This window comes from Dendrobates tinctorius, unplaced genomic scaffold (genome assembly GCF_039654945.1).
Source record: "Dendrobates tinctorius isolate UK_male_01 unplaced genomic scaffold, ASM3965494v1 ptg000007l, whole genome shotgun sequence".
NCBI lineage: Eukaryota > Metazoa > Chordata > Amphibia > Anura > Dendrobatidae > Dendrobates > Dendrobates tinctorius.
The window spans coordinates 13,218,538-13,240,234 of NW_027361675.1; the positions used below are offsets into that span (position 1 = coordinate 13,218,538).

At 41.9% G+C, this 21,697-nt stretch overlaps 1 protein-coding gene across 1 annotated transcript in view; it reads left to right on the forward strand.

Moving 5' to 3' along the window:
* The window catches only part of YRDC (yrdC N6-threonylcarbamoyltransferase domain containing), a 47,650-nt gene extending 43,438 nt beyond the window's left edge, over window positions 1–4,212 (forward strand). Inside the window, exon 6 of the mRNA XM_073572089.1 lies at window positions 3,579–4,212. Within this exon, the coding sequence (XP_073428190.1) occupies window positions 3,579–3,639 (61 nt within the window). The 3' untranslated portion in view covers window positions 3,640–4,212. The remainder of the gene's footprint in view (window positions 1–3,578) is intronic.
* The last annotated feature ends 17,485 nt before the right edge of the window (window positions 4,213–21,697 follow it).

A 21,697-nucleotide genomic window follows, 5' to 3' on the forward strand; every position in this document is an offset into this window, starting at 1 on the left:
GGTTACCTTGCAATCCGGTGATGTAGCGTGGAGCACTCCAGCATGTGCCCCACGTATTGGAATCCAGGTTTCACGTGGATGTCAGCGCTGCCTGCGCCTAGAGGACTTCTGGGATTCCCGGTGTGATGGCAGTGGATTCAGTTCTGCCGTTAGGGAGCTCTATTAAAATGCGGCCATCTTCAAGTTCAGCCTCCCGAAGGCCCCGAGAGTCAAGTTTTACTTAACAGAGACCTGCCCCTTAAATATCTGGGCGATCAGTAAGGGTTATATAAAGAATTATGTGACGAGATTTCAGCTAGGCACTCAAAGGGTCTCTCCTCCTAGCTAACATAAGGGGAAAGCGTCGGGTGTTCAGAAATTTCTGTCCCCTCAGAAGGCTGACTCGTGGGATCCACACTGCAGGAGCCTCTGTGTGCAGCCAGCAGTTCTATTTTTAAAGGGCGAACAGTTGGGTAGATTCTACTTTTACTGTGAGATATTGAGTGCAGTTCTGCGGGATAGCCACTAGGTGCCACCTTTTGATCCAGTAATGAATCAAATCCAAAAGAAAGGACTATGAATCCTTATTTCTATATCTGTTGGTTATGGGATTCAATCTGTGGGCTAATAGATGGCCAATCAGAGTCAGAAGAATGAAAAAGCAGGAGTTAGAAGATGCTAGGTACTTATAACTTCTAACAGTCTCAGACCTTATAAGTTTATTTAGCTTGTAAATTTGTTTTTGTTTTTTTCCTTCCTCTTCCTTTTTCTTTTTTTTTTCTAGTTCCCTTTTCTCCTCCTCATACCCCTCAGCCACTTGACTAGCCGCAAAGCAGCCTCACAATCTCAGGCAGCGCTGCACTTATAACTCCAGCCCTCAGCTCCGTCGCCCCCACCGGCAATATGGCGCCGGTCAAAGGCGGGAAAAATTTCAGGGCACGTCTCCATTTATTTTTGCTCAGCCCGAGCAGCCCTAATTCCCAGCGGCGAGCAGGCGGCAGCAAGGGAGGTGAGGAGCATGGAGGAGAATCACTGCGTTCCTCAGCAGAAGGCAGGCAGCACACGCCGTTCGTTATCAGATGACAGCGTGTGTGTGGAGGCAGGGGAGGGGAGCGTGACGTCGGGGCCAAAAAGCAGAGGTACCTGCTCTGTGCACCGGGACCCAGAGTTCACAGGGAGTCGGCGGAGAGCAGAGCTATTGTTCAGGAGAGGTATAGAGGGGAGAAAGAGGGTCCAGCGGTCCCGTTAGATGGTACCTCTGTGTCAGTAGTTGTTCCCTGCCTGTCTTTCAATTCTTGTTTTGATCAGTTTTCATCCAATCTTCCTTGGAAAATTCTTCCAGTTCTGTGAGATTCCTGGGTCGTGTTGCATGCACTGCTATTTTGAGGTCTAGCCACAGAATTTCAGTGATGATCAGATCAGGGGACTGTGAGGGCCATTGTAAAACCTTCAGATTGCGCCTTTTGCGGTAGTATATTGTGGATTTTGATGTTTGGGATTTAGGATCATTCTTCATTTGTAGAAGCCATCCTTTTTTTCAGCTTAAGTTTTGTTGCAGAAGGAGTTATGTTTGCATCAAGAAATTGTTATAAATTTCATTGAATCCATTCTTCCCTATACCCATGAAATATTCCCCGTGCCATTGGCTGCAACACACCCCCAAAGCATGATTGATCCACCCCCATGCTAAATGGTTGGCAAGATGTTCTTATCCTGACAATTTGTGCTGTTATGAATGGGTCACCGAGGAGGATAACAGGACTAGGCCAAGCCACAGAAAACCAGAGAGGTTGGAAACTAAGCGAATTGCAGACCCCTGATCCTATCCACACCACTATCAGTAGCCGTGGAGCGTACCTACGATGCCCTAGACGCCTTGGCACAGCCGGAGAACTAACTCAGCCTAAAGCAAGAAAGGTGAAGTCTAAACTGCCCCGGAGCAGACAGCCCCCAAACATATATTGTCGGTGAGACAAGATGAAAATATACGCAGGCACAAAAATAGACTGAGCAAATGATGGGGCCCAAACTGACTAGACAGGACATTAAAGAAAAGACACTCTGCAATCACGCAAAACACCCTGAAAAATCCAACACGTCTGATGCACAAAAAAAACACTGAAGTCACACGACTTCGCCCCCACTATATCAGCACTCTGGTATATACTGAAAGCAAAAAGAGACCAATATAACAGGGGACAAAACAAACTGACACGAGCAGTAACACATGGGCAGTGATCCAGCACAGCCCTAGCAGTAGCAAGCTGAACCGCACAAAGCAGAGATAGACAAAACCAGATCAGATGCAAAAAGATTAGCAAATGAGCCACTTAGCTGAACCATGCAGGAAACATCAGACCTCAGAAGGCACAGGAAGAAAATCAGCAGGGATCGAAAGAAGTCAGCTGTCTTAAATACACCAGTCATAAACCCCAGATCTCCAATCGTCATTATCAGGTGGCCAGCCTGTCAATCTGACCAGCTCCACTACCTTCAGTAACCACCAGAGGGATCCCAGAAAGAGAATTCACAACACTGTGCCCTTTTTTTCTCCATTCATACCTTTTGATTGTTGTGGCCAAAGGGTCCAAATTTTACCCTCATCGGTGCCCAGAACTTGTTTCCAAAATGCATCAGGCTTGTTTAGATGTTTAGTTGTATACTTCTGACGCAGAATTGTATTGAGGATGCAGGAGAAGGTTTCTTTGAATGACTCTTCCATGAAGGTCCTATTTGTGCAGTTGTCTCTGAACAGTACAATAATGTACCACAACTCCAGAGTCTGGTAAATCTTTCTGAGGGTCTTTTTCAGTCAAACCGGGGTTCTGGTTTGCCTTTCTAGCAATCCTATGAGCAGCTCTCTCTGAAATTTTGTTTGATCTTCCAGACCTTATCTTGACCTCCACTGTTCCTGTTAAATGGCCAGTTTTTAATTACATTTCGAACTGAACATAGGGCAACTTGAAAACGCTTTGCTATCTTAAAGCCATCTTCTTATAGCCTTGTCCTGCTTTGTGGACCTGTGCCACTTGTATTTTCAGAGTTAGAAGAACCCATGGCTGCTGTTCTTTGGCACAAGGTTAGAGGAGGCTGGCTTTTTAAAAAGCTGGGATATTTGCATCACCTGGCCTTTCTTAATGATGAACAAGCCATAACCCCTACAGGCTAATTAAGGTCTGAAACCTTGGTCAAAGTTATTGGAGAGTGCACATCTCTGGGGGTGTCAAAACCCATTGGCCCATTTTCTTTTTAATTTTATTTTTTATTACAAAGGAAATGTGTCATTAACTTTAGTCCTTTTGGGATCATTTCATCTTCAACTTGCTTAACTGTTCACAATAACTGTAATTTTTACCAGGGGTGCTCAGACTTTTAGTAAGTAAAACCAACCAACATATTATTTTTGGTAGTATTGCAAACAAAGCAGCAACTTTTACTTATATTTGGGTTGTTGGTGCTTCTTTTGATCATTCTACACGTCATCTTTTGTAGTTGCAAGGTAATAAAAAAAACAAAAAAAAAACCTTGCCATGTTTTTTTCTTTTTAATGGTAAGTGCATAATATTAATTTGCCCTTTTATAATTTGTTCTCATTTCAGTGCCCTGATTCCAACAATGGAAATTTTGAAGAACAGATACGGCTTGTCATCTGTCTCCTGACGCCCCCTCTGATCATCTCTTGCATATTGTAGACTGAGATAATCCATTTGACAACAAACCAGCACGTATTTGATGTCATGGGCTGTGAGCACTGAAGTGCAGAAACCTGAAAACCGTGGCATGTCTTGGACTCTTTAATCTGCAGGACTTATTAATCATTGGTTTCTGTTTGGATATGGATGTAAAAAATCTTTGACTACACCAGGAAAAAGAATAACTTTATTTATAAGAGACTGTTACAGTAATGACCTGTTCTGTTAAAAAGTAGAACAAAGTCATTGTTTATTACAGATGGACACTTTATTTTTAAAGCATCAGACGTCTATTATTTACTGAAGGCCGGTTACAGACAAATGCATTATTATTCGGCTTGTTAATCCGAGCCAGTCTACTTAACAGAACAAAAAGCAGCATAAGGAATCTGGGTCAGCTCATTAGATTCACTTGTCAGGCCTGGGTTTACAGGCATAATACTACACCTTTTGCATGTATGAATCCTGCCTTAAAGATTTGTTTGTTTTTTTTTTTTCTTTTTTTTTTTTTTAAATTGAAATAAAACCCATCAGAACTGTCTTCAACCTTGTAATTGCCACTTATGTGCTTATACAAAACGCTATAGCTGCATATTTTTTTTCCCCATAACCAAAAGCAGGAAAGTTGTAATACTTCTGCTGAACTCCATGAGCTTGTTACAATATCAACTGTCAACAATTAAAAAAAAAAAAAAATTCAACTATCCTGAAAGTTCAGATGCTCTACCTACTCCCGCTCCATTAATTCTTTGGAAAAAGCTGAACGCAGTGCTTGTCAGCCACAGATGATTAATGGAGTGGAAGTCAAGTGTGTGCACTGCCGTTGCATTGTAACAGGGATAAATGTGCCTTTTTTTTTTTTTTTTTTTTTTTCCCCCCTCTATTAACTGGATCCCCGCCAATCAATGTGTTTGTTACCTATCTTGTGGAGAACTTGTTTTCTCCAGACAATCCCTTTAACCATTAACGAGTTTAGTACAGTTTTATGCATGTGAGTGCCTGGTCCATGTGCTTAACCTGGTTGTTCAACGTTTTCTCAAAAGCTACACGGAGCTGCCGGATCTGCTTTTGAAAGTACGCCGCCTGTGTGCCCATTTTAGAAAGTCGGCTACAGCTTCAGCCACCCATCCCGTGCTTCAGCAGCGTTTGCAGCTTCAGGCTCATCGACTGGTGTGTGATGTCCCCACGTGTTGGAACTCTACACTGCAGCTGTTGGAAAGAAATTGTGAGCAGAAGAGGGCAGTTGACTACCAGCATCAACAAGGCTATCGGTATTCAGTTTAGACTTCATACATAAGACCTCAGGAGTGGACATGGATGTCAGACATATGTACCTTCCTCCAAAACTTTAAGGACTCCACCAAGATGGTGAGCGACGATGATGCCATAATTAGCTTTACCATCCCACTTCTCTGTGTTCTAATAATAATAATTATTTATATAACATATAAAGCACTAACATATTCTGCAGCGCTTTACTTTACAGTTAAACAGTTTCAAGCACAATAGTAATAAGTAACAACGCTAGCAATAATACAATAATTAAAGCTAAATAAAACGACACTGCTCTGTGAGAGCTTACAATCTACAATGAAGTGGGGGAGATACAAAGTACAGGTGTCTATTTACAATGATGGCCCAACCATCTTGAGGGAGTGGGGGATAGATAGCTATAGTGAATGGGCCACACACATGTACACATAAAATGACTTTGATTAGGGAACGTGATAGGCTGCTTTGAACAAATGTGTTTTGAGGGAGCTGGTCCTAATTTCTTGTAGTAGAGCATTCCAGAGGATTGGCGCAACACGGGTGAAGTCTTTGAGTCGGGAGCGGGAGGTACAGATTATTGCAGAGGTTAGTCAAAATTAGTTTTCAGAGCGCAGTGATCGGCTAGGCTGATAGACAGAAATGAGAGAGGAGATGTGAGGGGGTGCTGCACTGTAGAGAGCTTTGTGGGTGAGAACAAGTACTTTGAATTGGGCAACCAGTGTAACAACTGGTGAAGAGTGGACGAGTCCAAGTACCGATTAGCCATATGGATGACTGCTGCATTAAAGATGGACTGCAGAGGGGGAAGTCGATTGAGGGGGAGGCCAATTAAGAGCATTAAACGCTCTCTGCTCACAAAGAGGATGCATTACTGGTGGAGCATGATGAGACAGCGCAAGGAACCATACAGGGTGATTACACACAGTCCAGCCTCATCTCATCCCAACATGGATTGGGTGACCATGATGAGGAGGAAGAACAGGAGCTAGTTTCATGCGCTATAGACTGTACTACAAGCTCAACTGTCATACCGTCTGTTCAGCGTGGATGGCCTGAGGACAGGGAGGAGGAGGAGAACATTGTCAGTCATCCTCTTGGTGAGGACATGGAAGTCTTGCCTGTTAGCAGTCTGTCACGCATGGCTGAGTTTGTTATGCTGCCTTTCCCGTGATCTTCACGTTCTCAAAATTTTGGGTGACAGGCAATACTGATGGGTGACACTTCTAGACCAACGCTACAAGAAGAACTTTATATCTCTTATTCCAGAAGCGAACAGGTGTACTAAAATATTGCAGTACCAGAAGGGCCTTGCGGAATTATTAAAAAAATTCCCATCTGAAAATGCTGGCGGAAGATGTCTCAGTTTGTTGGACAACCAAGGAGTACTGGTGGGAGAGAGACAACTCTAATCCAGTAGAGGCAGTGGAACACTGGCAAAATTCTGGGAGAGTTTTCTCAAACCTTCCCATCGCCCTGTCCCTGAGACACTGGGTACTCTCACAAGGAGTGCAAAGTTTTGGATGATGCTGAGGGAGTACCTTGCTGACCGTACCAATGTCCTCAATGATTCCTCTGTGCCTTATAATTATTGGGTATCCAAGCTGGACACATGGCATGAACTGGCTCTCATGCGCACCTGTGCTGTACTCACGGTCATGGAGCGCATGTGCTCTAAGGACGGATCACATTGTTACGCGCTGCTTGTCCCTGTTAAAACTGCTGTCGTGCGTGCTTTCTCTTAGCCTCGCCCCCTGCCCTCAGGTCTTGGGGTCTGCCTGCCACAGTTCGCCGCAGTGCCGGCGCTTCATGTGCATAGCGTGCTGCCCCCTTTGCTGCTTGCATGCTGACAGCAGGGGACTCACTCCTGCTTTGCGTGCATTTTCCATAAGGCTTCAGGCCAGGTTCCCTGTCTAAACACGCCTCCTGGGTCATGGGGCCTGTTCATTCTCCTATTCCTTCCCCCGGGAAACGGGACTCGGCCTCAAAAGCAGGGCTGTGGAGTCGGTAAGCCAAATCTGTAACTCCGACTCCTCAATTTCCCTTACTCCGACTCCCACATATATTGCTTATATTTAAGTGAAAAATTTATTGTAGTACAATGTGAATATCAGACATTTAATCATTTCTATGATCCAATTATCAAGATATTTAGATAGAACATAATATCTATTTATTGGAATACAACTTTAGAACACAAAAACTGTAATAAATTGTAAATATGTAATACACTGTATACATGTATACGGTGCAGACCAAAGTTTGGACACACCTCATTCAAAGAGTTTTCTTTATTTTCATGACTATGAAAATTGTAGATTCATTCTGAAGGCATCAAAACAATGAATTAACACATGTGGAATTATATAATTAAAGTGTGAAACAACTGAAAATATGTCTTATATTCTAGATTCTTCAAAGTAGCCACCTTTTGCTTTGATTACTGCTTTGCACACTCTTGGCATTCTCTTGATGAGCTTCAAGTGGTAGTCACCAGAAATGGTCTTCCAACAGTCTTGAAGGAGTTCCCAGAGATGCTTAGCACTTGTTGGCCCTTTTGCCTTCACTCTGCGGTCCAGCTCACCCCAAACCATCTCGATTGGGTTCAGGTCTGGTGACTGTGGAGGCCAGGTCATCTGGCGTAGCACCCCATCACTCTCCTTCTTGGTCAAATAGCCCTTACACAGCCTGGAGGTGTGTTTGAGGCCGTTGTCCTGTTGAAAAATAAATGATGGTCCAACTAAAAACAAACCGGATGGAATAGCATGCCTCTGCAAGATGCTGTGGTAGCCATGCTGGTTCAGTATGCCTTCAATTTTGAATAAATCCCCAACAGTGTCACCAGCAAAGCACCATCACACCTCCTCCTCCATGCTTCACAGTGGGAACCAGGCATGTAGAGTCCATCCGTTCACCTTTTCTTCGTCGCACAAAGACATGGTGGTTGGAACCAAAGATCTCAAATTTGGACTCATCAGACCAAAGCACAGATTTCCACTGGTCTAATGTCCATTCCTTGTGTTCTCTAGCCCAAACAAGTCTCTTCTGCTTGTTGCCTGTCCTTAGCAGTGGTTTCCTAGCAGCTATTTTACCGTGAAGGCCTGCTGCACAAAGTCTCCTCTTAACAGTTGTTGTAGAGATGTGTCTGCTGCTAGAACTCTGTGTGGCATTGACCTGGTCTCTATTCTGAGCTGCTGTTAACTTGCGATTTCTGAGGCTGGTGACTAGGATGAACTTATCCTCCGCAGCAGAGGTGACTCTTGGTCTTCTTTTCTTCGGGCGGTCCTCATGTGAGCCAGTTTCTTTGTAGCGCTTGATGGTTTTTGCCAATGCACTTGGGGACACTTTCAAAGTTTTCCCAGTTTTTCGGACTGACTGACCTCCATTTCTTAAAGTAATGATGGCCACTCGTTTTTCTTTACTCAGCTGCTTTTTTCTTGCCATAACACAAATTCTAGCAGTCTATTCAGTAGGACTATCACCTGTGTATCCACCAGACTTCTGCACAACACAACTGATGGTCCCAACCTCATTTATAAGGCAAGAAATCCCACTTATTAAACCTGACGGCACACCTGTGAAGTGAAAACCATTTCCAGTGACTACCTCTTGAAGCTCATCAAGAGAATGCCGAGAATGTGCAAAGCAGAAATCAAAGCAAAAGGTTGGTACTTTGAAGAACCTAGAATATAAGACATACAATTTTCAGTTGTTTCACACTTTTTTGTTACTTATATAATTCCACATGTGTTAATTCATAGTTTTGATGCCTTCAGAGTGAATCTACAATTTTCATAGTCATGAAAATAAAGAAAACGCTTTGATTGAGAAGGTGTGTCGAAACTTTTGGTCTGTACTGTGTGTGTGTGTGTGTGTGTGTGTGTGTGTGTGTGTATATATATATATATATATATATATATATATATATATCACACACACACACACTGACTTATCTCGGCTAAGATAAAGCCTAGATCCTCAGGCTACATTCGCACTATGGGCGTAGCCAGGATCAAACGTAGGGGGGGCAGAATCTCATACTGTTCTGCAGAAATTCATACTGCACACCTCAGCTGCAGCAGAACCTCATACTTCACATCCCTACACTTGAAAATAAAGCCTGCACCTTAAGAAGATGTGATAAATGCAGTCTATTTATTCCAACTATCAGTTGATGTTACTGAAGACGAGCAATGCCTGTCCTGGGCGTCCTTTTGGGCAGCTATCAGGTGTACCTGACTGGTGCTAAAAAAAAAAAAAGTTAGTCTGTGTGCTATCCGGCTTTCATTCTTTTTGGTACAGATATGATATGGATAGACAGATATGGATAAATGGATATATAGAGCAGATTTCTAATCTGCTTTTGCTATTGAAAACATCTATGAGCTCAAAAACCTTTCAGGTGATGCGGTTTTTTAAAAAGCTGATCTGCTTTTGCAACTGAAAAATGTATCCTCGAAAAACGCTGTGTGTGAATGTAGCCTTAGATCAGGAATAGAACAGTCATTTATAGGACATTTCATAACTTTCCCAAATTCCTATGAAAAAATATTCAGCATATTCTGCATTGAACTACTGTACCCAATTTATTATATATTTTAGGAGTCGGTCCATTTTATACCGACTCAGACTCCACCAAAATGAGCACAGACGCCACAGCCCTGCTCAAAAGTTCCAGACCCGATGCAGCATAGGTACCCTCAGCCCGGTCTTCCTCCTTACATATCTGTCCAATCAGTTCTATAATGCAAGCATCATAGAAGGCAAGTGATCCAATTTTCGAGTGCAAATTCTACATTATATCCAGAACAGTTTCAATTTGAAGGACTTTGTGGCTCACATCAATGCACGACATGATACTAGTCTCATACTTCAAAATTTCGGTGGTAAATCCTAGCCACACAGGTTGTGTGTTCTGACTTCTGTAAAATCATTTGGGTGATAATAATTCATACCTACTTGCTTCATACTCATCGCCTTCGGAATATAATGTAAAAGTGAAAGCAAGTTGGTGAAGTTGTTGGTAAGTCATTTGTGAAAGTGATTGTAATCTTTACTATTTCTCTATTGCATGTGCGGCTAACCACCTCATTGATCTTATTTAGTTTCTTTGGCAAGAAAAGAACAGCTCCATCAAAACAATGTGCTTTACCTATTAATTCATCATGCTGGTAAAGTAGAGTTGACCTTAGGGATCTAGATTCCATCTGTGGACTGTAGTCAACATGGTACTGGGAGAGGACCCACTGGGGTCTAGCAATCAATTTGACAGAGTTTGTGCACAGCTGAATAGAGTTACCAGGAAAAAAAAAAAAAAAAACATTTTGATTCTATGACCTGTTGGATGGATTGTCTAGTGGAAACACCCATATCATGGAAGTCACGTCTACGACCACCACGCTCTCCAATTCACACATCTTGAAATCCAGCCGAAATGTAAAAATCTCTAACTTCTGTTCTATGCAAATAAACTATAGGAACAACAAAAGCGCAATAGGGTCTTATCCGGGTTATTATTAGAAGAATTAGTAAAAATTCACTCACCCTTTCCAGGAGAGGTTCAGGCATACAAGATCCATAGTCAGTTTGCTGCACGTCCAAAGGTCAACACCGTGACCACCAGAACTTCAAATTTTTATGGAATAAATTCATGGACTTAGGTGCGCTGCTTGACAAATTCACGAATCCAGGTTATGAGAAAGATTAACTGTTTATTTCCCAACGCGTTTTAACATCCCCCGAGGAAGAAGTGGTATACACTTTGAAATGCGTTGGGAAATAAACAGTTAATCTTTCTCATAACCTGGATTTGTGAATTTGTCAAGCAGCGCACCTAAGTCCATGAATTTATTCCATAAAAATCTTAACTTCTGTTCTAGCAACTGCAGGTGCTCCTTTTTGACGTCATCGTCCAAAAAGTTCAGTATTACTAGGTGATGGCTTGTCAGATTCCGGCCCAGGAACACCAGGCTTGGGTGGCTGCAAGTCCTGGCCCCGTGCTGTTGCTCTTCCAGTCATGACTTAATCTAGATGCTTTTGCCTTGGTAATCTGCTGACAGAGTACAACACTGCTCAAGCGTTCACCCTCTGCTCCACATACTTTCTATCTGCGCAGTAACTGCTTCTAGGCAGAAGATGATGGTGGTAGAAGTTGGTGCATTTGAGCACCAGTCATGTAGCAGCCGTAAGAAATTGAAACAGAGGTCGTTTTACTGAAGGTAATGGGGCAAATTATCATTTACAAACAGCAGTACACTGAGGTACTCACGGTTGATGATTGCTGTGTACATGCAGACAGGCAGATCTTAGTAACCTCTGATTTAGTTAAGTCTGAATATTTCTTCTTCAGCACTGTGCTCTGTTTGTTCCCTGAGGTAATTCTCCCTCCTACATGTGCAATAATACTTTAGTCTCCCTCATATGAAGACTATTAACTCCAATTTTCATGCCAGTCCACTTTTTAAGCAAAGCCGGAAGGGAGCAGGTAGGTAATTCCTTCACCTACAAAATGGCGTCCTCTTGCCAAGATGTCCAACCACCAACTGCCACTTCAAAGTTTAAAACTCTGTTCCAGAACTTGGCTCAGAGATCTTGTAATCAGAGATGCTTTCAGGGGTATTCCCCATGCTGGTCTCCTTCCATTCAGCACTTTTTCCATCCATTTCACTGCCCATCTGACCTTGTAAATTCTGCCGTTACTCAAAATGAGAATCCGAGCATTAGGAATTGCTCAGTTCGACTAACAAGAATCCGAGCATTTTAGTGCTTGCTTATCCCTAATCATTATCCATTTGTAGAAGCCATCCTTTTTTCAACTTCACTTTTTACAGATGGTGTTATGTTGGCATCAAGAATTTGTTGAAATCTCATTGAATCCATTCTTCCCTCTACCCGTGAAATGTTCTTCGTGCCATCGGCTGTAACGCAATCCCAAAGCACAATTGATCCACCCCCATGCTTAATTGTTGTTGAGATGTTCTTTTCCTGAAATTCTGTGCCCTATTTTCTCCACACATACCTTTAATCATTGTGGCCAAAGAGTTCTATTTTAACCTCATCGATCCACAGGACTTGTTTCTAAAATGCATCACGCTTTTTTAGATGTTCTTTTACATACTTCTGACACTGATTTTTATGGTGAGGTTGCAGGATATTTTTTCTTCTGATGACTCTTCCATGACAGCCATATTTATGTAGGTGTTTCTGAACAGTAGAACAATGGACCACAACTTCAGAGTGCTAAATCTTTCTGAAGGCCTTTTGCAATCAATCAGGGGTTCTGCTTTGCCTCTCTGGCAATTTTGACCTCCACTGTTCCTGTTAACTGCTGTTTCTTACTTATATTTCGAACTGAGGAAAGTGCAACTTGAAAATGCTTTGCTATCTTATAGCCTTCTCCTGCTTTGTGGACCTCCACCATTTTCATTTTCAGAGCGCTAGGCAGCTGCTTAGAAGAAACCATGGCTGATGTTTTTGGCACAAGGCTAGAGCAAGCTGGGTTTTTATAAAACTGGGAAGTTTGTATCACCTGGCCTTTCCTAACATTGATAGCAAACAAGCCATAACCCTAACAGGTTAATTAAGATCTGAAACCTTGGTCAAAGTTTTCTGAGGACACAAATCTCCCTAATTTGGCCACAAAAAACTGGGAAAACTTATTGACTCGCGTATAAGCCTAGGGTGGAAAATGCAGCAGCTACTGTTAAATTTCAAAAATAAAAATGGATACCAATAAAAGTAAAATTAATTGAGACATCAGTAGGTTAAATGTTTTTGAATATCCATATTGAATCAGGAGCCCCATAAAATGCTCCATATAGTTCATGATGGCCCCATAAGATGCTACATGCAAAATACGCCCCATATAATGCTGCACAAAGGTTAAATGTTTTTGAATATCCATACTGAATCAGGAACCCCATATAATGCTCCATACAGTTCATGATGGCCCCATAAGATGCTCCATGCAAAATATGCCCCATATAATACTGTACAAAGGTTAATAATGGCCCCATAAAATGCTCCATAGAATAATATGCCCCATATGCTGCTCCATAGCTTATGCCCCCATAAGGTGCTCTATAGAATATGCCCCATATGCTGCCCCATAAGATGCTCCATAGATTTTTCCCCCATAAGATGCTCCATAGATTTTGCCCCATAAGATGCTCCATAGATTATGCCCCCATAAGATGCTCCATAGATTTTGCCCCATAACATGCTCCATAGATTTTGCCCCATAAGATGCTCCATAGATTTTGCCCCATAAGATGCTCCATAGATTATGCCCCATAAGATGCTCCATAGATTATGCCCCATAAGATGCTCCATAGATTATGCCCCATAAGATGCTCCATAGATTTTGCCCCATAAGATGCTCCATAGATTATGCCCCCATAAGATGCTCCATAGATTTTGCCCCATAACATGCTCCATAAATTATGCCCCCATAAGATGCTCCGTAGATTATGCCCTCATAAGATGCTCCGTAGATTATGCCCTCATAAGATGCTCCGTAGATTATGCCCTCATAAGATGCTCCGTAGATTATGCCCCATAAGATACTCCATAGATTATGCCCCCATAAGATGCTCCATAGATTTTGCCCCCATAAGATGCTCCATAGATTTTACCCCATAAAATGCTCCATAGAGTATGCCCCCATAATGCTGCTGCTGCTGCAAATAAGAAAAAGAAAATTACATACTCCCCTCTCGTCGCTGGGGGCCAGGTGCCGGTGTCATCACTGGTTCAGGACCCGGCACCTGAGATAGTGTCCCCATTCCATCGCTGTTCGCCGCAGTATGCCGTGTCCTATGTCAGTGACTGTTCAGCCAGCAGGGGGCGTGGCGTGCACTAACATCACTGCACCCTCTGCTGCCTGAACATCACTGACAGAGGACGCGGCAGACAGCAGCGATGGACCAGGGACAGGTGAATACTGCATATACTTACCACCTCCTGGCGCGGTCTCTGCAGCCCCCCGCTTCTCCCACGGTCTCACTTCCTTTCTTCAGTGGTCACGTGGTACTGCTCATTAAAGCAATGAATATGCGCATATTTATGACTTTAATGAGCGGTACCACGTGACTGCTGAAGGAAGGAAGGGAGACCCTGGGAGAATCGGGGGGGCCACAGAAATCGTGCCAGGAGGAGGTGAGTATGATCTGACACCCACGCTACCCCTCCCCCACTGACCCCCGGTATAAGCTGAGAGGGGGACTTTCAGCCCCAAAAAATTGGCTGAAAATCTCAGCTTATACGTGAGTATATACGGTATACAAATGAGTTTGTTTTTTTACAAATGCATACATGTAGAGTGGGAGAGAGAGAGATCTTCCCTGACGGCGCGCACTGTTATGAACAGGTCAACGAGGAAGATGGCAGGAATAGGCTAGGCCACCAGGAAACCAGAAAGGTTGGTCACTTGGCGAATTACAGACCCCTAATCCTAACAACACAACTAACAGTAGCCGTGGAGCGTACCTACGAAGCCCTAGACGCCTCGACACAGCCGGAGAACTAACTAGGCCTAAAGCAAGAGAGGTGACATCTAAACTGCCCCGGAGTAGAACCCCAAAGAAATAGCCTCCAAATATATATTGTCGGTGAGACCAGATGAGGGACAAACACAGGCAGAAAATAGACTGAGCGAATGATGGGGCGCAAACTGTCTAGATAGGATAGGAAAGGAAAGACACTGTCTGTAATCACGCAAAACCCCTAAAAAAATACAACACGTCTGATGTACAAAAAACTCTGAGGTCTCACGACCTCTCCCCCACTATATCAGCATTCTGGTGTAAACTGGCAGCAAAGCAAAAGAGACTAATATAACAGGGGACTGAACAAACTGACACAAGCTGTAACATATGGAGTGGGGTCCAGCACAGCCCCAGCAGGATGCACGGTGATCCTACACAGCAAAGCAGAAAGACGCAAAACCAGATCAGAAGCAAAGGATTAGCAAATGAACAACTTAACTGAAAAATGCAGGATCAGGCAGGAGACAGCAGACCTCAAGTTGCACAGGAAGAACTAATCACCAGCAACAATTGAGGGAAGCCTGCTCACATAAATACTCCCAATCAGTAACCCCAGCTTTCCATCATCATCGTCAGGTGGCAGACCTCTGTCAATCCGGCCAGCTCCACTACCCACAGTAACCACCAGAGGGAGCCCCGACTCAGAAGTAAGAGAATTCACAACAGCGCACGCCTCCTCCCAGATCCTGGGGTGGTATTGGTTTATTGATGATATCCTGTTCATTTAGCAGGGAACCGTGGATGAGCTGGATACTTTTATGTCAGTTTTGAACCGTAACAATCGCAACATCAGACTCGCCTATGTATTCAGTAGGGAAGTCATTTTCTTTTTGCATATCGAAATTAAGGTACAAACTAATGGCTACCTACACAGTGATGTTTTTCGCAAGCAAACTTCAGTTAATGCACTATTACATGCCTTATCAGCCCACCTTAGTTCCACCATCAAGGCCATCCCCAGAGGACAATTTCTCCGTGCTAGATGGATTTGTACATCTGATGAATTGTATGAAAGGCAGGCTATGGACCTTGGGCAGAGATTTAGGGACTGGGGTTACAGTGGGAGGAGCATCAAGCAGGGCTATTTGACTGCAAAAAAAGCTGCAAGAAAAGATCCTTTGGTGTACCAGAAGAGACCCCAGAAAGATATAGGGATTCGCTTCATCTCTACATTTAATAAACAATGGGATTTAATGCTGATCATCTTGAGACATTGGTCTGTGCTGTTAACTGACCCTACACTTTCAAGACATCTTTCAAAAGGTCGACTTATGACTGCGCGTCGTAGTAGAAACCTCAGGGATATTTTGTGAAGGAGTCACTATGTGGGAAATACCAGGAAGATGTTAACAACTGGGAGACAAAGAGTAGGATTTTTCGCATGTGGTGACTGTCTTGCATGTAAAAATCATGTGAGGGTGAGTGTTTTTACGTCATCTAATAGAGAGAATTTCAAATCAGACATCATATTACATGCAGGACCTCTGGTGTGATATATTATACCCAGTGTTCTTGCAATCTCATATATATATAGGTATAACTTCTAGGGAGTTACAGATAAGAACACGAGAGCACATAAGGAACATTTTGGCAGCACGTGAAGTAGATGACCCGAGCATTTTGAAGACAATCCCACGGCATTTTATGGTTCAGCATGATTGTAATCCTAGGGAGATGAGGATTTGGGGGACTGATTGTATCCACTTAGCGATTCGAGGAGGTGATGTGAAACATGCATTAGCACGTAGGGAATGTAAATGGATCTCAACCCTCAATACCATGGTGCCAGCTGGTCTTAATGAGCAACTTAGTTTTGCTTCTTTTCTCTAGTTATATGGCATGGTTCTTGTATTTTTGTTTTTAATCTTTGTATTTTAGTCTGTGTCTTACTGCGTGTTTTTTGTTTTTTTTCAGTATATGTCCTGCTCTTAAAATGTCTTATGTAGCTGAGGATTTCTGATGGAGTCGTGCAATATGGAAATCAAGAAGAACGCAATGGATTTTCAAGCTTTGTTTTACACTAATAATTTTTCTTGTGTTTCACTTTTGGTAGCTTTTGTCTCACTTTATGATGTGTATAATCTGCTTATATTTTTGTAGTGATTATACACTTTATTTATTTATAAACATATACCATCATGTTAATAGTGGTTTGCATGTGGTTTACACTTTTCCATGTTATTTACTATTTATATACATGGTATTACACATATTTTGAGTCCTAGATCCTTTTTCTAGGTTTATCTCCTATGGACGATTTTGGTCAGGGCGTTTCTCTATGGTTTCTCCCACAAAATATATTGCGTTCCGGGTATTTCCGGTACCAGAAGTGGCTAGTGCGCATGTCTTGCCCTGTTTTGCAGCCGGACTGTCACACCTGGCATCCTCTGATGACGTTTGTGGGTCAGTGACATCGGCGAGGTATTCCTCGTGACTCGCTCTGTCATGGACTGCCAGATGCGGTGCAACTTCCAGCGCTTCATAGCAACACAGGTGCCGCTGATTAGGCCACATGTGGGTTTATTTGTGGAGCATATTTATAGCAGTATGGACATATCTAGGACACGGCCCCCCGAGAAAGCCAAAGTGAAGCACGCGTTGGGGCTGCATGTTCCGGGATCTTAAGAGAGGGACTATGGGCAAGAATGGCTTTTTGTGACTTTATTGATTTTTTGGACATCTTACGCTGTTCACTGCAGGTTAGGCAGCCATTTCTGGTATGCTTGCACTTTGTTATTGACTTTCATGGACTAATATTACTTGTTTACATGTTGACATTTGCACTTTAGACTGCAGTTAGGATGTATCCATTGTAGATATATTATTTTTGCAACCTTCCCACCTCTATATTTATATTCAGGCCCGGTTTACATACTTGTTTGTCAGTTCCTTCCCCCCTTTTTTGGATCCTTTATCGTTTGTCTACATGAAATTTTATGTGATGATATTTGCATTTGAATAAAATATTGTTTTTTATCTATATTCTAATTTTGGGGTTTACATTTTGTATATCATCTTGTACCAAACTAACATAGCTCATCACCCCAAGAACACCATCCCCACAGTGAAACATGATGGTGGCAACATCATGCTGTGGGGATGTTTTTGCATAGCGACGTCATTGGCGTCATTCATATCAATCAAAGCTAGTTGTTTGTGCAGTGCTGTTTTATGCTCTGTTCACAGTAAGGCAGAGCAGAGTGTGTATGCGTGGTCCTGAGATGTTAGTGTGCAGGCGCAATATTTTGGTTCGCAATGTGAATGATGTGTCCCCATCAATCAAAGCAAGAGGTTGCGATTTGGGCAGAGAGGAGGCACAGACGCCACAGCAATGAAGTCCATTGGACCAGACCACCTTCATTTACATACATCGCAAGAGCATATCAAATGGTATTTTTGGGGTACGCAGCTGATAGACACATTTGTGGCATGCAGCACAGGAGCAGTTAAAGATGATGCTATTTATTCATAGGCTCAAAAACTGGTGACAGGTTCCCATTAAGAGAACCATGCTCTTGCACCCTGAAACAGAAGTAGCACTACTTTAAGATTATTTGCTGACAGAGATATCCACATACAGGGTCACTACAGTGATCTCAACACTCAGTCTCTTTATAGACACTTTTATCATTATTACAATTAGAGATGAGCAGACCTGCCAAAATTAATATTCACCAAATCAAGCAGATTTTTCGTGAAAATACGATTCACAGCAAAGTTATTCTCCATGAATTGAATGTCCTTTATTATGCTCTAGTGTCTCTTCAGACTCCAGAAAATAATAAAAGTAAGATGCAGAAAACAAAAAACCTTATACTCAACTCACGACCACCCTGTCTGGCCCCTTCGCTGCTCACTTCCCACCTTCCAATCCTCAGATGCGCCTCTTCTTTCTCCCGTCGAGTGCTGCATTTCCCGACCAGTTCACTGTAGGCCAAGACTTAAGGGAGCATCCAGGACACTGTGTGTCACACATCTTGACGTCACAGAAGTACAGTGACCTCTGAAGTCCTGAAACAAAGGCCCTGAGGACCAGATGATGAGCAGGGGGCAGAGCAATGCTGGAAAGAAGAGCCAGTTAGGAGGACAGCATATTGGGCAGTGAACAAAGGAGGGGCCGAACATGTGGGTCATGAGGGGAGTACATTTTTTTTTTTAATGTTTGTTGGCCGTCTAAAGTTCAGCAAAATGTCAGCCAGCCACGAACTCACAAAAATACTCAATATTCAATTAGATTTAAATTTCACTTGAATAAATTTGCTCATCTCTAAGTACAATACTAATCAATCATTGAGGATTTTCAACCCCTTCCTAACCTTTGATGTACATGTATGTGAAAGGCCATTTCCCAGGCTTTTATACGAGCTTGACGTGCAGAGCCCGAATCTTTCCTAGCAGATGATGGCTGATTTCATCTGATGCACTGCTATGTGTAGCAAAAGCGATCACACCATCTCAGCTTCTATTAAAAACAGTAAAAAGAAATAAAAAAAAATTATAGTGCATACTTGGTAGTGCTGAATTTGCAAAAGTCTGATCTATCAAAATCTAAAATAAATTAATCCGTCCTATGAATGGCATAATGAGAAAAAAAAAATCAAAATGCCAGAATAACTTTTTTTGGCTCCACAGCATTGCAATATAACACAGTAAGAGGCGATCAAAACATTGTATCTATCCCAAAATTGGATCAGAAAAAATGTCAGCTTAGGGTGCAAAACATAAGCCCTCCTATATCCTCAAAATTGAAAGTGTTACAAGTCTCGGAAAATGGTGACACAAGCAAAATAGTTTTTAGTTTTACTAATTTCCCCCCCAAAAATGTACCACTTAAAAACAATTTCAATGCATTTGGAATTTTTTTCCTGCTTTCTAGTGAATCACATGATAAAATTAATGGTGTCATTCAAAATTACAACTCGTTCCTGGAAAAAACAACCCTCACATGGCTATGTGTACAGAAAGATAAAAAAGTTATGGCTGTTGGAATTAGGGGAGGAAAAAAACAAAAAAAACAATTTTGAAGGGGTTAAAGCCCTGGCAAACAACAACGCTACCCTGGGGACAAGTGACCATATACTGTAGGACTCGCAACTTTTATGACTGAACTTCCCTCTTTCACCTTTTTCTTTATGTAACATACAAATTTTCTTACAGACTCACACGACCATATAAAAAAATCATCAGTGTCATTCAGAAAGCTTGGACGATTTTTTTTCTTACTTGAGCAATCCATTTTTATACATGAACAGTTATTAATAATTTACATTTACAGTTTCTTATGCTACAGAATTACAATATATTTCTATAAATCGGATGCTTTACGTATGGGATCTGTTTTTTTTCACATCCATAGACTTGATTTTATTACATTTCCGCTCCAGGAACGCATTAAATACACATATGAGGTTTTATATATGGAGTTTTCTCATCTCATCCAAGTCTATGAGGAAAATCCACAAATAAAATGCAAATTTACTTCAAGAGAAACATGTTACGGATTTCAAAAAATGCTTCACATGTCATTTTACTCTGCATAAATAGAAAGTACAGTAGGCATGAGATTGCTATGAATCCCATCTACTTTGCAGGAAATGCAAGTTGCTGTGTTTTTTTTTGTGAGCAATAAAAACTGCAGTAAATACTCCTTGCGGGAACTTAGCCATAGGGCTCAAACTCATCTGCAAGGAAAATGGGCGAGAGAAAACCGATAAAAAATTGGATTGCACTCTGACCAGTGTTAATGTGTGTTTCAGGTGTGCATTAAAATACATCCACAGATGTGTCTCTAAATAACTCAGATGCTGCTAAAAAATCTATCAGAAGCTTCCAAACACATGACATCATATGGGCAGTCAGGAATTGTTTAAAGGCATAGTTATCTTATAGTAAACTTTTGACTTTGTAGTAAATAATAAAAATGCCTTAAACACTCTTTCTCTCATTATTCTGGCATTTGGCAAATATTAATAATTATCGTTATCCTAATTGTCCTAAAACAGGAAAGGCTCATTCCGATTTCAGGTCAGATATTGAGAAAAACATGCACATGTGTCTTTTATACGGTGTATGTAAATTTCTAATTTCAACTGTAATATATCAGACAGACAGATATACAGATGGATGGATAGCTATATAGATACAGAAAGACAGACAGATGTAAATACGTGAGTGAGATATATAATGAGCGCTTTGCATTTGTAGTTTACTGTACATGTATTTTAATATTAAAAAAATTATTTAATGGAAAAAGTGGTGTGGGGTCTCCTGAAATTTTATTAACCAGCTGGTGGCAGATGTTTATAGCCTGGAAAGTGTGTAATACCCATGGAGCTTCCCAGACTATTAATATCAGCTCATAGCTTTATACTTTGCTATTAATGGTTATTAAAATGGGGACTCCCCCTAAAAAAATGACATAGGATCCCCCTATAATTAATAACCAGCAAAGGCTAGGCAGACTGCTGTGTGCTGATATTAATAGCCTTGGAAGGGGCCATGGATATTGGATCCCTTCCAGAATAAAAACATCAGCTCTCAGCCTCCCCATAAACAGTGCATCCATAAGATGTGCCAAATATGGAACATAGCCTCGCTCTTCCCACTTGTGGAGGCAAGTAGGGTGAAAGTTAAGGGGTTGATGTCACCTTTGTATTGTCAGGTGACATAAAGCTCAGAGGTTAGTAATGGAGAAGCATCTATAAGACTCCCCCCCATTACTAACCCCAAAGTCAAATTGTGAAAAAAATAACACTCAGAAAACTTTATTATCACTTATTATGTTTAAAGAAAACCTGTCACCACTTTTTTTGCCTATCAGCTAAAAACATCAGTTAATTCAGTGTCAGCTATGCATTCCACAACTACTTCTGAAACCCCCTGACTCCACATGTATCACCAATAAAAACCTTTTTTATTTGTCCCGCGCTGTATGGTAATCTGTTTGTATGGTCCCATGGGCGTTGCGTACAGCAAGCCGAGGAGGGGTGGAGTGAGGGAACAGATGCAACGCCCATGGGACCATACAAACAGATTACCATACAGCGCGGGACAAATAAAAAAGGTTTTTATTGGTGATACATGTGGAGTCAGGGGGTTTAAGAAGTAGTTGTGGAATGCATAGCTGACACTGAATTAACTGATGTTTTTAGCTGATAGGCAAAAAAAAGTGGTGACAGGTTTTCTTTAAGCATAATAAGCGATAATAAAGTT